The 15,147-nt window shown below is 21.8% G+C and overlaps 2 protein-coding genes across 9 annotated transcripts in view; both read right to left on the reverse strand.

The window, feature by feature from the left end:
- The window catches only part of LOC122856741, a 43,787-nt gene extending 39,757 nt beyond the window's left edge, over positions 1-4,030 (reverse strand). For both annotated transcript variants that reach the window (XM_044158533.1, XM_044158532.1), the window contains exon 1: positions 3,372-4,030. In XM_044158533.1, the coding sequence (XP_044014468.1) occupies positions 3,372-3,443 (72 nt within the window). In that variant the 5' untranslated portion in view covers positions 3,444-4,030. The remainder of the gene's footprint in view (positions 1-3,371) is intronic.
- A 2,309-nt stretch (positions 4,031-6,339) lies between these two features.
- Positions 6,340-12,197, reverse strand: LOC122856768 (transcriptional repressor CTCF-like). 7 transcript variants are annotated; one of them, XM_044158589.1, is made up of 8 exons: positions 11,969-12,197; positions 10,347-10,542; positions 9,501-10,256; positions 9,131-9,418; positions 8,500-9,051; positions 8,153-8,286; positions 7,860-8,078; positions 6,340-7,783 (listed from the first exon to the last, which is right to left on the reverse strand). In XM_044158589.1, exons 2-8 carry the CDS (start codon positions 10,471-10,473, stop codon positions 7,718-7,720), a joined length of 2,142 nt encoding a protein of 713 aa, XP_044014524.1. In that variant the 5' UTR covers positions 10,474-10,542; positions 11,969-12,197; the 3' UTR covers positions 6,340-7,717. The 7 variants fall into 7 exon arrangements, with proteins under 7 accessions (XP_044014524.1, XP_044014518.1, XP_044014523.1 ...); XM_044158583.1 differs by having other exon boundaries at positions 8,153-8,310; XM_044158588.1 differs by having other exon boundaries at positions 8,153-8,310; positions 10,347-10,520; positions 11,969-12,182.
- Between the last annotated feature and the right edge of the window lie 2,950 nt (positions 12,198-15,147).

Consider the following 15,147-nt stretch of genomic DNA (forward strand, 5'->3'; position numbering starts at 1 on the left):
TTCATGGTCTGTTATTTAACAAGTGTCAAGTGCAAATAAATATAGGTCAATTAATTATAAAAAAAACAAAAAAAAAAAACCTAATATTTAAAAATCAAACCAATATCAACTAAATTATATAAATTTTATCAAAAAAAATTAGGTCAATATTAAAACAAAATAATATCATAAATACAAAAAAAAAAAACCTTGTAATTATATTATATTTTTTTAATAAAAAAAAAAAAAATTTTTATATGTAAAATAAAATTTTAAAAAAAATCAATCATAAAATTATTGAATTAAAAATTAATAAATCTTATATATATAGGTATATAATTTTTGTTCCATTTATATGAAATTTCACCTTCAATTAAAGTCACTTTCTTCACCAAATAAATCTTGAAAAAAAAAAAGGATAAATTTATAATAATGAATGAACAAAAAAAAATAAAAAATAGTTAAAAAGAAATGGATACAATTAATTATGAGAATTGAAGAGCAATGTGGGGCAAAAAATAATGTTTAATTTTTTTATTTTTTATATATAAATATATATATAATAAAATAAAATATCATTGGCCCACATTGTAGTCAATTTGCAGAGGCTGAAAAAGGTACTTAACTTTGGTTGATGATACAAACACCCAGGAGTAAGTCGTGTACAAATCCAACTAAGGAGCGTCGGGACTTCTTTCAATTTATCGTTGACTTACTTGCATATAATATATATATATATATTATATATTTATATATTTATATACATATAAACAACGTAAACTTGACTCTTTTTTTTTGTTTCTCTCTTAATATATATTTTTTTTTTTTGTTAATTTTTTATATTATCATTTCTCTCTCGATCAAGAGTACTCTCTTTTTATACAGCTTTTACATACTTTTCTTGTATTCACTTGTGTATATATATATTTATATATATTTTATTATTATTTTATGTACATGTATATATGGTAAATACACATGTACAGTTAGTTATATCATTCGTGTGAGCTTGGGTATTTAATAACGCAATAAATAAAGATATGAATCTCTTGTAAAATAATATTATTCTGTTTATTTTTTTTTTGTAGATTTTTGATAGGCTGAAAATATATCATTTTATTAAATTATTAAAATTAATAAATGTGTAATTTTAAAATTGATTTTCATCAAATTATATTGAAATTATAAGCCTTTATTTTTAAATTGCATAATATAATTTTAAAAAAGTTTGAATTTTTTGTTTTTATTGTTTTATTTATACACAAAAATATTAACAGTTTAATTAATTAATAATTTTTGATTATTAAAATTGATTTTATTATATATTTTCATAAATAATTTAAATGTTTATATATTTTTTTTTCAATGAAATTCAATATTTTTCGTTTGTTTATTATAATAATTATTTTGTTTATTTATTTTTTTGGCATTTGTAGATGTGTAATTAAAAAAATTAATATAAATTAAAATTAAAAGAGAATTGAGGGAAAATTAAAGTATAAATTGTCACGATATGTTGAGAATATTACAATGAAATCTCACGGTTCTTTCTATATTTTTATTCGCACGACTCCTCATGGCGGATGTTTGATGATGGTAAAATAATTAATATTGAATGAAGTGAAAAAAAAAAAAAAGGATTTAAAAAAATGAAATTATAATTATAAATTAGACAAATGTATATCGTTAAGATATGTATCATATCGCATGTTTTTACTTGTTACAAAATCATCTATTGAATTATTTCTTTTTTTTTTTTTACTCTATATATTTTTGTATTCTGCTACAGTTTGTTTTGGATAAATTACACATCCATGAATTATTTAATAATCTTAACGGTCGATAATTAAGTAAGAAAAAAATATTTCAAAATAATGCATGTATGTCGATTCCCCGTTTTACGAATGAATTTTAATTTTTACTCATTTTTTAAAAAAAATATATTTTAAATGTTGTTTTTTTTTGCTGTATTATTATTGCTAATTTTTTTTTCATATTGTTTATAAATTTTTTTTTATTATTATATTTATATTAACCTTGTTTTTTTTTTTATAATAAACATATAAATATGAATTTTTTATATATATTTTGCGAGAGAAACAATGAGCATTCTATCAAACGAGAAATTCATTTTAATTACCACAAAAATTATTACATTTTTTTTTTTTTTTTGCTTTATTCATCCGAACACAATTTCACAGGCATTTTAAATGGTACATATTTATAAAAAACAGTGATGATTGTTATACATTTAGGGGCAAAAGTATTTTCATACAAATGGAAAAGAAAGTTATTTATATTTTTTAAAGTCTTCATTCTTTTTAAAATAAAGAAAAAAAAAAAAACATTACATTCTATATATCAGTGAAATTTTTAATGAAAAATTCATTTAATTGTATATATTAACATTGAATTTTTATATTTATTATTATAACAATAATCGATTAAATGAAACTTGAAATTATATTTATTTTTTTTTCAAAAAAGTTTACAACAGGTGTTTTATTAAGAACTTTTTTTTCCTTCAAAATTTCAATATAAAAAAATATTATTCATTTAATTATTAAAATAATCAATTCTTTTAGAGTTCAAGAGCAAGTATAATTTACTAAAAAAAAAAAAAAAAAAAATAAAAAAAGTATCTAGTATGTCTATTATTAATTGACTAGCAATAAAAAAAATTTCTCGAATAATTAATTTTTTCCTTGATTATAAAAAATAGTTGTTCAAAAAAAAACATTGAAAATTTACAATTTAAAAAATATCTATTATATATATAGTATTTTTTATAGCACCCTCTCTTTATTCCACCCACCACCTCATCGCCAAGTAGCCCTCTTAAACTTGGGCATGTGTTCAAAGGGTTCACGGTCACGCGCAGAAAATATATATATACAGACAACGAATTATTCAAGTTAAAAAGAGACACATAAAAATAATAATAATAATAAATAATAATAATAATAAACAAAATAAAGGAAAAGAGAGCCAGAGGGTAAAGCCGCCTGATCGACTCACATGTATCCTTTGAAGAAGATCCTCCTCAATGACCGCCCGCCAAGACTATTCCCTCTTTTAAATTTAATTTTTTTAATAATTTATTTTAACTCTTTTTTTTTTTCATTGCTTTTCTATATCACAGCTGTATATATACTCGCATCATAAAATAAAAAAAATTTAAAAAATAAAATTATAAATAAGATTTACAATGATTGTAAATATTAATCAAATTTTATTTAAATTAAAAATAAATAAAATAGCCGTTTAAAATATCAATTGAATAGTAGCTTTTTTTTTTTTGAAATATCAAATTATAAATTGATAATTTAGCTGTTTAAGAAATATAATATTTTTGTTAAATTAAAAAAAAAAAAAAATAATTAAAAACTTACTGGTAAACTTGCAATTCCCAGGCGCACCTTTGCATATTTTTTAGTAAAAACACGCCACAGTACATATGCCATATTAATTTAAAAATTATTCACTTTTTTTAATTTTCAAAAACTCATCATAAATATTCACATTTCGAAATGTAAAAAAAAATTTAATTTTCCTTTTTTTTAACTTGTAAACTTCACTTTTATATATCACTATATACAAAAATATAAACAAAAAATTATTAAGTTAATAAAAAATTGTTATTATCTTGTATTATAAAATTTATTTATTCATAATTTTTTTTTTTTCTTGCAAGACCTCGTGACTGCTGTAATTATGTCATTTTCCAACAGATGATACGTGAAGTTATATACGTTTGAATAATTACATTGCAAAATTGTGTATATTTAATTGTCAGTGGAAAAATATATATTTTTAAATGTTAAAAATTAATAAACAATATGAAATTCTAATAATTAAAAAAATTTTAAAACAAATATATAATTAACTATATTAAATTTGGAGTAAAAAAAAAGAAATAATTTAAAATTGATTATTTTCTGTCTGTCTGTTATTTAAAGTATTTTTTTTTTTATATTTATTGTTGTTTTTTTATAATTATTTAATTTATTTGTGGGTGTAGATTAAACTCGCGTGCCTGACGTCTGTCGCTGCCAGGATAAAACTGACTTTGCACCGGTGTTGTAAAGGAGAAGTCTCGTACTGTATATTATAACACAAAAAAAGCCATATATTTTTCAACGCGTTACGCGCCTTTGCCTTCAGATTCTCGCCGCATGGGCGCCGGTTACTTTTTTATTATTTAAAATAATAAAGAAAAAAAAAACATTATTATTTTTTAGATATTTTTTTATCCATGTCCCCCCTAGTGCATACGAAAAATAATCAAGAAAAAACTTATATATAAATGCATATTTAACAATGATACATTATAAACAAAAAAAAAAACAAATAAATAATTATAATTTGAAATTGTAAATTTATCCATTACATTGTCAAGAAAGCGTAGTAGACACAAATGAAAAATAAAAAAATTCAACTTTTGATAAATAGATAAAAAGTTGTACAATTAAAATAAAAAAAAAAAATAAAATTAATTACTTGAAAAATTTTAATAATAAATTTAGTTAAAAAAAAAAAAAAATAAATAAAACAAGTATATTTAAATGATAAACAATGATATATTACACAATGATGAAAATCAGCATCAATCAACTCAACACACAACATTTTAAGAAATTCATTATCTTCGGTAAACCACAAAGTAAAATTGAATTTAAAAAAATTTAAAATATATTCAACATAATACCACTAAAATAAATGTTGAAAAAAAAAAAAATTCAAATAATATACATATACATAAAGTGAGCAATTTACTGAAGTTTATTACCGCACTAATTTTCAGCATCAAAAATGATATAAACACACACTGTGTGTATCACGGGTGCGGCGCAAATAAAATTACAAAAAAAAAAAGAAAAAAAGAAATCCCTTTTTATATAAATTACATAAGCCCAAAATGTCATTGCAACCAAACAAGGTAAAAAATTTAAATATAATTCTTAATAATATATTTAATTTTATATATAAATAAAATTAAAATAAAATATCTAAATCTTAATTAGATCTTTAAAATTGCAAGTTTAAATGTTGCAATTGACAGTTAACTAAAAAAATTAAAACAATATTATAAAAAAAAAATTAACTTGTATATTTATAATAAAAATAAAAAAAAAAAGTAAGGTGTAACTATGCAATTTGAGTAAATGTAACTACAATATATAAAACACGGAAATCGTACAGGGCGTCAAGCATCGTGAATCATTGTTCTTGGGCAATGTGTCTGAGGTTCTCTATCCCATAGAGCCATGGGCAAATGTTAATAATAATAATGATAATCATAATAATAATATATTTATAATAAATAAAAAAAAAAAAAATAATACTACATTCACATTAACAATATATTGTATGGATGTATGTTATAACGGTTGGTGCCACACTCGTTGTTGACTGTATTCCTATCGTTGGCATTATCACGATTTCCCTCCAAGCAACAACGGGCCTCCTCCTTTTTCTTATATTTATTTTTTAAAACTCCCTCTTTTCCTCTACCTGGATTTACCTATTCACCCCCTTTACTCCTCTATTTTTCATCTCACACAAGATATTTTATTATATTATTTTTCCTTCTGTCCTTGTCATTGTCTTTTTTATTTTTATATTTTTCCTCTTGTTCCCCTTGGGCCACCTTCATCCTCTTTGGTCACACTGTGAAAGGGTTATCCGGGTTAATCGACGTATTCTGAGACATCGTTTGAACAATTTGCAAATCCTTTCATGTCTCACGATTTTACGATGTATTGAAAAAAAATAAAAAATATATTGAAATATTTATTTTTTAAATATAAAAATTTTTTGTTTGTCTCTTTTTTTATTATTGTTGTTGTTATATATTTGAAAAAAATTTTTTTTTTTTAGTTTGTTATTAGTTGATTGAGTTTTAATATATATTTTAGTAGATTTTTTTTATTTATTTTTGGTTGTTAATCAATATGCAATAGAGATGGTCGATCAGTCGCGTATACGCACCCAAAATTAAACTTTTCTTTTGTTCTATAAATATCAGGGTTTAACGGGGTTGACGACCACACAACGGAACCTCCACCTGGGTGCGGCATATTTTCCCTTTTTCGTTTAACTTTTTCTAGCCACTTGGAGCTAATAATGTCGAGGGCAAAAGTAACACGATAGACACACACACACAATTACTATTTTACATTTTGTGATATTACTGTCCTCATTTTTGTTGACATTAAATTTATTATCGTCAATATTTAATTAACTGCATTGTTTTATTGCTTCCATGATTCTTTTTTTTTTTTTTTTCATTAATTTAATTGTATTTCTAAAAAAATTAAAAAATATTATATTAATTTGTTTAAAATAATATAAAAATGGTTATCTTTTTTTTTCCTTTTTTATTCTTTTGGTGATGTTTTTTTTTTTTATATTGACAATAGTATCAATTAAAATTATTAAATTACAATTATACAATATTATTAGTTTAAAGTGTAAAAAAAAAATTATACACTGATTGCTTTATTTTTTTTGTTGTTTCATGATTAAGTGTTTAAAAAAAAAAATTTATTAAATAAATCTTTATTTTTTTTTTTTATCATTAGCTTAATAGTATGATTAATTTTTTAATATTTAAATATTTATAATTGTTACTAAATTCATCAATTTTTAATCATGAAATTTATATTTAATCGGTGTTTAATTTTATATTCAATTCATTAAAATATCAATAAAACATCAATCAATCATTTAAAATTAAAAAAAATAAAATAAAACTTTTTCTGTTAATATTATTGTAAATAAAGCAATATGCTAATTTTTTTTTTTTGTTAACTGGCATTAATATTTTCTACCCCCACAATTCTAATTTATATTAATTTTTAAATTACGAAATTTTTTAATGATAATTTTAAAAAGAAAGTAAATCCAAGCTATTTTTTTAATTGGATCAATTTCTTTTTTTATATTAATTAGATTCTAAATATGTAATAATTATTTTTCTTTTTTTTTTTTTTTCTTTTTCGGACTTATGATATAACAATTAATTCGAGAACATATTTATTTACACATCAGCCTAGTAAAACACGCAATTAATTTTGATATAATGTTGAACGACAATTATACAATATTTTTTTAAAACTAATTAATTATTTCTAATAAACGTATTACAAGCAATATTAGCATTGCTCTTTGTTAGTTAATTAATCTAATATGTTTATTTTCATCAAACATAATTTTTTTAAAAAATCGAAATTTCATATTTATATCAATTAATTTACACACGATTAATGTATAAATTTTCAAGTGAAAAAAAAATTGATTATTCGTCTTATTATTATTTATATAATAATTAAAAAATTTAAAGACCACAATCATGATGCAAAACACAATAATTGATTGCTAATTATATTAATTATATCGATTTTTAACTTTAATTAATTTCTATTTTCTTTAAATATATATTGCTTTCTTTTTCTTTTTTAAAAAAAAAGAAATATAAACAAAAAAAGAAAAATGTTTTAATAAAACTATTCAGCTATTAATTTGTTGTTAATTTTTACCTTTTGACTATTTAAGTAGGTACATTCAAAGCAGAGATAAATTAAATCTTCCTGAAGATTTCTGGATGGTGTACTGTTGAGGGCTGATGATTTTTTTTTTTTTCTTTAAATTTATATTTTGTAGCATTCATAAAATACATAATTAATCTCTCAATGTTTATTATTTTATTATTAAATTTTTCTCTTTTTTTTCAGCATTACGATAATGATTCTAAAAGTCTCATTCCATTAGATTCATCATCTTCAATTTCCTCATCTTCTTCCTGTAAACAGCAAAAAATTAATATAAATTAAATCTATAAATTAATATATATTTATAAATAATTAAATAATAATTACCCCATCAAAACCAAAACATGTTTCAACATCTTCACGATGTTGTGAATTTTCTTCAGTTTTAGTTATTTTACGTGGTTCAAGTACTGTTTTAATATCTTCCATTTTTAATTCTTCTTCTAATTCTTCATTTTCAATTTCATTATTATCAACATCACCAAGTATTGTTTCATTTTCTTCAATCAATGGATCTTGCATCATAAATTCACCATCAACAGCCATCTAAATAAATTATCAATTAATATTTCAATAACACAATAATTATAAAATATATAATTTTTTATAATTTTTATTACTTGTTCTGTTCCTTGATTATCAGCAAGTTGAATAACTTCAAGTACAACATACTGTTGTCCATCACTTCCTTCAACAGCCATCATTTCATCTTCATCTTCTTCTTCTTCTTCCTCTTCTTCTTCTTCATCGTAACCTTCAAGTTGAGAAGGTAAATTACCTGTTGTTTATATTTTTTTTTTTTTTTTTAATTTTCAAAATTGCAACAATAATAATTAGTAAATGAATTTTTAATTATATTAATATATAAATTTAAAACCATCACATTATATTCATTAATTGTTTCAACATGTAAATAGAAAAAAAGAAAAATCCATATTATTTAAAAAAAAAAAATAATTAAACTTACCAGTCATAACTTCAACTCTTTGTCCATCAATAATTTGAATTTTTTTTTGTCTACCAATTTTTAATGCTTTTTGTTTTTCTTGTAATGATGATTCTGGATCATGTACAGCCATGTGTCTTATTAAATTACCTTTATGTCTAAATGCACGTTCACATTCTGGACATTGATGAGTTTTTTCTTGTGGTGGTGGTGGTACATAAGTTGGATTATGATATAAATTACAATGTCTTTTTAATAATTGTTTTTGTCTAAATGATTGATAACAATGATCACATTGATATGGTTTTTGATCAGTATGTATTAACATATGACTTTCTAAATGTCTTGCTGATATTGATGCATATGGACATAATTCACATTTATAACATTTTTCACCTTCATGAGTTTTACTATGTAATTTATAACTGTATCTATCAGGAAATGTTTTACCACAACGTTTACATTTTAATGGTTTATCTGATGTATGAAGTTTTTGTACATGAATTCTAAGATCTGTTTTACGTCCACATGTTGTTGGACATAATTCACATTGAAATACTGGTTTATCACCAACTAAAAAATTAAAGTTTAATTAATTAATTAATTTAAATATAAAATTAAATTTTTAATAATATATATTTATTATACTTACTATTATGTACAAGTTTATGAGCTTTTAAACTATTTGATTGTGTAAATCTTGCATTACATATATCACATTCATATGGTTTTTCACCAGTATGAATACGTAAATGACGTTTAAGTTTAAATGTATCTGGACTTGCATATGTACAATGTGGACATTGATATGGACGTTCACCAGTATGACATCTAATATGTCTTTTTAATTTTGATAATTCAACAGATGCATAATCACATTCTGTACATTTATGTGGTTTTTCATGTGTATGACGATATCTAACATGTCTAACAAGTTCACCTGTTAATTAATAAAATAATTATAGGTATATATATACATATATAAATTTATAATAAATTATTAACACGTAAAAATTAATTACCTGATGTTGTAAATGCACTGTTACAATATTTACATCTATGTGGTTTAGTACCAGTATGTGTATTAACATGATTTTGTAATGATGCTAATGTTTTAAAACCTCTTTCACAAACACTACATTTATGTGGTCTTTCTTCAGAATGTGATTTCATATGACGTGATAATAAATATCTTTTTGGACTTGTATAATTACAATAATTACACATATGTGGTTGTGATACTGTTTGTGATTTTTTTGGTATATATTTTACAATTTTTGTTTTATCATCAATTTCTGATTCAATATTACCATCATTATCCTCAAAATCATAAACAGTTAAATCTTGATTATCATCATTATCTTGATTATCAATTGTTTTATCATCTGAATTTGGTTGTACAACTAATATATATGATACTTCATTTGGATTATCTTCATTTGGTACAATTGTTACTGATTGATATTGATCATTTTGATTATCATCATCTGGTACAATTGTTACTGATTGATAGCCAGAATTTAATTCACCATTTCCATTTATTTCTAATTTTTCATCATTATTATCTGTATCATCAAGATTTTCTAATTCTTCAACAATTTGATATTGTGCTTGTTGATTATTTTGATTTTGATCATCAATTTCATCAATTTCTTGTATTTGTACTTGTGTCATAACTGGTGGATCATCTGAATTTGATTGATAATAATATTGTCCTGTTTGATCAACAAAATATGAACAACCTTCTTCACCTCCTGATATACCCTCAACTGGTTGAACTGTTGAATAATCAATTATATCAGTTTTTTTAACAATTTCTTTCTATTTGTTTTCAATTGAAAAAAAAACTGATAAATTAATATACTTACGAACATGATGAAGTTGTTCACCTTGACCCCCCTCAATTTCCTTGTTAAATGTTTCAAGATAACTTTGTATTTCTGTAACAGACTCCTGATTATCCTCCAGCTTAATTGTCGTTACGTTTGTCGTCATTTTTGTTTCAATTTAATTTTTTTATCAAGTCATTCAATAAATTATCTCTGCAATCAACACCACAATCATCTAATAAAAAATATAAAAACATATTTAGCATAAATTTATAATAAATCGAGCAACTTCAATAAACTTTAGTATTATTTTTTTTTTTCAAGAATCAATACTGTTAAGTAAGACTGTACAAATATAAAAATGAAAAAAATCAAAATAAAAACAGGAAAAAGAAGAGAATAAATAGCTAATTGTACATGCAATTTTCTAAGCATATTGGGGAAAAAAAAAAAAAATCATAGTACATGATTAAATATTAAATAGTAAAAAATTAAAACAAGGACGCCATGGCATTAAAATTGATGAGTTGTATTTGATAGGCGTCAAAAATTTTGTCCTTCTCTATCTCCTCATATTGTAGCTCCAAATAGCTTGATAAAATTAATTGTTTAGACAATTAAATTTATATCAATAAAAATCAAAAATAAAATAAATACAATATTGCTTTCGTTTTTAGGATACAGGGGGCATCAATAGGAATATCATGCCAAAAAATAAAATGAAAAAAAAAAAAAATAAAATATTAAAAAATTCACAAAATTATCACTGTCGGCGCTGATATCAATATGAACGACACACAGAGACAATAATGCAAGCAAAAAAAAAATACAAATCACAATAATTAAAACACAATTAATAATTTAATCAATATGTTTATAAAATTGTTGATAAAATATATATATTAAAAAATGGACTTTACTGGGCGTTCTTTCTCGTGCTCACAACTTGGCACGTCAACAAAATGGCGGTTATTTTTTTTTCCTCTCAAGTTACAGAATTATTTAATTTACATAATTAATAATTAAAGAGAAGAAAAGAAATTATTAATTTATTTATATACCCATTAATTGTTTAATTTATATATTTATTTTTTTTTTTTTTCAACTCCCTCTGGATGTTATTGAATAATATTTATTTAGTTCCTCGAAGATGATGCAGAAGGCAGAAGAAAAAACGTGTTGCGCCAATTCTTTATCATGAAATTATTATCACTTAACTAGATTTTACGTATGATGGCGTTGTGTAATAGTACAGACATCAATATGGCCGACAGAAATATAAAAGGTTTTTTTTTTTAGAAAAAAAATTATAATTTCTTTTTAATAAAGAAAAATGTTTTTCCACATTTTACTACTTTAATTTTATATTTATTAAATAGGAAAAAAAAATATAATGATCATGCGCATAATTATCTCTTTGGTTTTTCATCATCCCCACTATTTTTTTTTTTATGATGATTAAAAAGAGACCGAGAGACACAGACACTCATAAGATAAAAAGAGAAAAAAGTATTATAAAAAGAAAAAGAAGAAACAGGAATTGAGGAGAAATAAAAAAAATCTACGCGCATAAAAAATGCGCACACTAATGCAAACAAGATAGAAATAAAGGTAGTTTACAATTGAGCGACATTAATAAATTTATGTGAATTATTACTTACCAGTTGACAATTGATGATGTAAAAAAGTATTAAAAAAACTGAAACTTTTATTTATAATCACTACACTTATAATTATTCTTATTATTAACACTTTACCGCGTATTATTTTACAAGTTTTTTTATAAATATTTATATAAATAGTTGTATATTTTGTTAATGAAATACAGAGGACGCACCGAACGACTGATAACAACGCCAAAACGACATTATGAACGACTGTGTATAAAATGGACGCCAAAAATTAAAAGGGCGGGAAATTAATTGATCGACTTGAATGAAAGAGTGGGGGTAATATGGAAATAAGGGGAAAATATATATTTTAAAAAGAAGAGAAAAAACTACTTTTTTGTCCTTTTTTTTATTGTAATTTTTTTTATCTGAATTATTATTATGTAATTTGATGTAATTTTTCAATTTGATGATAATTTTTTTTATATATTTTTATCTTTGTTTGTTAAAAAAAAGAAAATATATTAAATAATTAATTTTGTTGTTGTTAAATAATTATCAATCATCTTATTTATTTTAATTAAATTAATAAAATATTAAATCAATCAAATTTAAAATAAAAAAGAAATAATAATAAATTATTTTTATATTTAAAAAACAAATTTACTTATATAATAATTAATTGAATTAATATTTGAAAAAAAAAATAATCAAGCCTCCATGTTTTTATGAACAAGTAAATTTCTTGTTTATCAACATTATTAAAAAAAAAAACAAAAAAATATTTTTATCATTGATAATAATAATGATATATATTTTTGACCATAAAGTGCCATGAAGCCACGAACATGGTTGTTGTTTATCAAAGTCACAACAAGTCAAATATATGTCACACCATAAATATATAATTTTTAATGTAAAAAACAAAAAATATAAATTACGACAGTCATAAAAAATTAAACACCAAATAATAACAAGTGTACAGAAAATAATTGTGACAACTACCAAACAAAAAAAAAAAAAAACAAAAATAAAAAATATATAAAAATAACATATAGGAGTATATTTATTTAACAGCTAAATAAACAACAACAACAACAACAACTTGATTAATAAATAATAAAAAATAATAATATAATAAACAATGAGTTCTTTGCTTAAATTAGAATTGAGTTTACAACAGTTATCATTAATACGTGTTGCAATAAATATTTGGGAAGATGAAAAAATAATAAATGATATATTAAAATTTATTGATGATGAATATTCAAAAACTACATGTCATCAAATGATATTAATTGAAAAAAGTAAATTTTGGATAAAACAACAACGTGAAAATTTGCAAACAATGAATATACCACATTTAATGATGAATGAATTATTATATGTTGTAACAGCAATTGGTAATAGATTATTTACATGGTTAAAACGTATTAGTAGAGCTGTATATTCATCATATACATATCCAAAAATAAAAAATTATGTTAAAAATATATATTGGACAAATATTGGTACAATTGACGAGGTAAAAATATTTAAAGAAATATATAATGGTATACCAGAAAATAAAGATAATACAAATATGAGTTTTTTATTTGATGAGGCATGTAATTATTGTCTTGAAGAATATATTGTAACATTATGGAATGATGTATCATATGTTAAAATTAAATCTGTTGAAAAAATATTTAAAAATGAACAACGTTTTGTAACTGATTATTGGTTATCATTTTTATTAAATGGTAAAAGAGAAACATCAATAAGATGGGAAAAAACATGTGAATTTCGTAAATATTTAAAAAATTTTTTATCAATTGGTTCATCAGATGTTGAAAGTAATATTGCAATGAAATATTTTTATGATAAATTAAGTCAATTTGAAAAAAAAAATCAAGCAGCTCGTATAAATGCACGTCAATTATCAATAAATGTATTATGGGCTGAATGTGAATGGAAATCATGTGGTGCAATTGATTGTTTAGTATTTTTATTACAAAGAATGACAGAATCAATGTTAATTGTATTTCTTGAAGAACATAAAACAAAAGTATTAAATTATTTTTTAAAAACATGGCCATGGAGATATTTATTTTTAAGTATGTTAGATTTATCATGGCGTTTTTTTACAACAGATGATTATCGTAAATTAATTGAAAATATTATAAATACAATTATTGAAGAAAATAATGATGAAAAATTTAAACAAAATTATACAAGTTTATGGCTTATAACAGAAACATGGATAAGAACACCATTATATTTACGTGAAAGTATTGTTAATTTATGTTGGACATCAAATAAACCATTAATTAGAAAATTACAAGAAATAACTATTGTTGTTAGTGCTATTAATAATGATAATGGTATTTATTTATTACGTGATGAATTATTTAAAGGTTTTGAGGATAGTTGTGCAACACTTATTAGTCAAGATAATACAGAATTATTAAATGTATTTTTGGCTAAAATATTAACAACTGAAGAAGAAAGAAATTTATTTAAAAATAAATTAGATAGTAAAAAAATATGTAAAAATTTTATTATGGAATCACAATATGATGCTGCTGAAAAATTTTTAAATTTTCGTTTTTCAAATGAAAGCGATAAAATTGAATTTAAAAATAATTGGAAACATGATGATTGTGGAAGAACAATATATAATATTTGGTATAAAAATTCAAATAATATGAAAACACAATTACAAATGTTTTTTTTTTGGTTGTCAATAACTCAAGATGAAATGTTGGTATTAAAAAATGAATTGATTCATCAAAGAGATCATGTTATATTTAAAGAACACAGTCTTCGTAATTGTCCATTTTTTTATGATGAAGCATTAATTGCTTGTGACAATTATATCAAAAATATAAAATAAATAAAAATATTTTACATTATTATTAACTATCAAATTGGGATATTATTTAACATATTTCTTTTTTTTTCTTGTAAGCAGTTAATACTGTTATTTGTACTATATTAATGACGATTGATGAAATAATAATAATAATAATAATAATAAAATGGTATAAATGTGTAAATTATAAATAAAATGAAAAACATAAAAGAAAAATTTAAATAAAAATAAATAATTTATCATGAGAAAAAGAAAATAGTTAAATATTTTTTGGTTTTTCTATTAGATTTTTCATTAATTGTTGTAAATAAATTAAGTAAGTATTTTAATGATTATTATAAATAATCATTATACCTATCTATTTTTTTTCTTATAC

This window comes from Aphidius gifuensis, linkage group LG5 (genome assembly GCF_014905175.1).
Source record: "Aphidius gifuensis isolate YNYX2018 linkage group LG5, ASM1490517v1, whole genome shotgun sequence".
Lineage (NCBI taxonomy): Eukaryota > Metazoa > Arthropoda > Insecta > Hymenoptera > Braconidae > Aphidius > Aphidius gifuensis.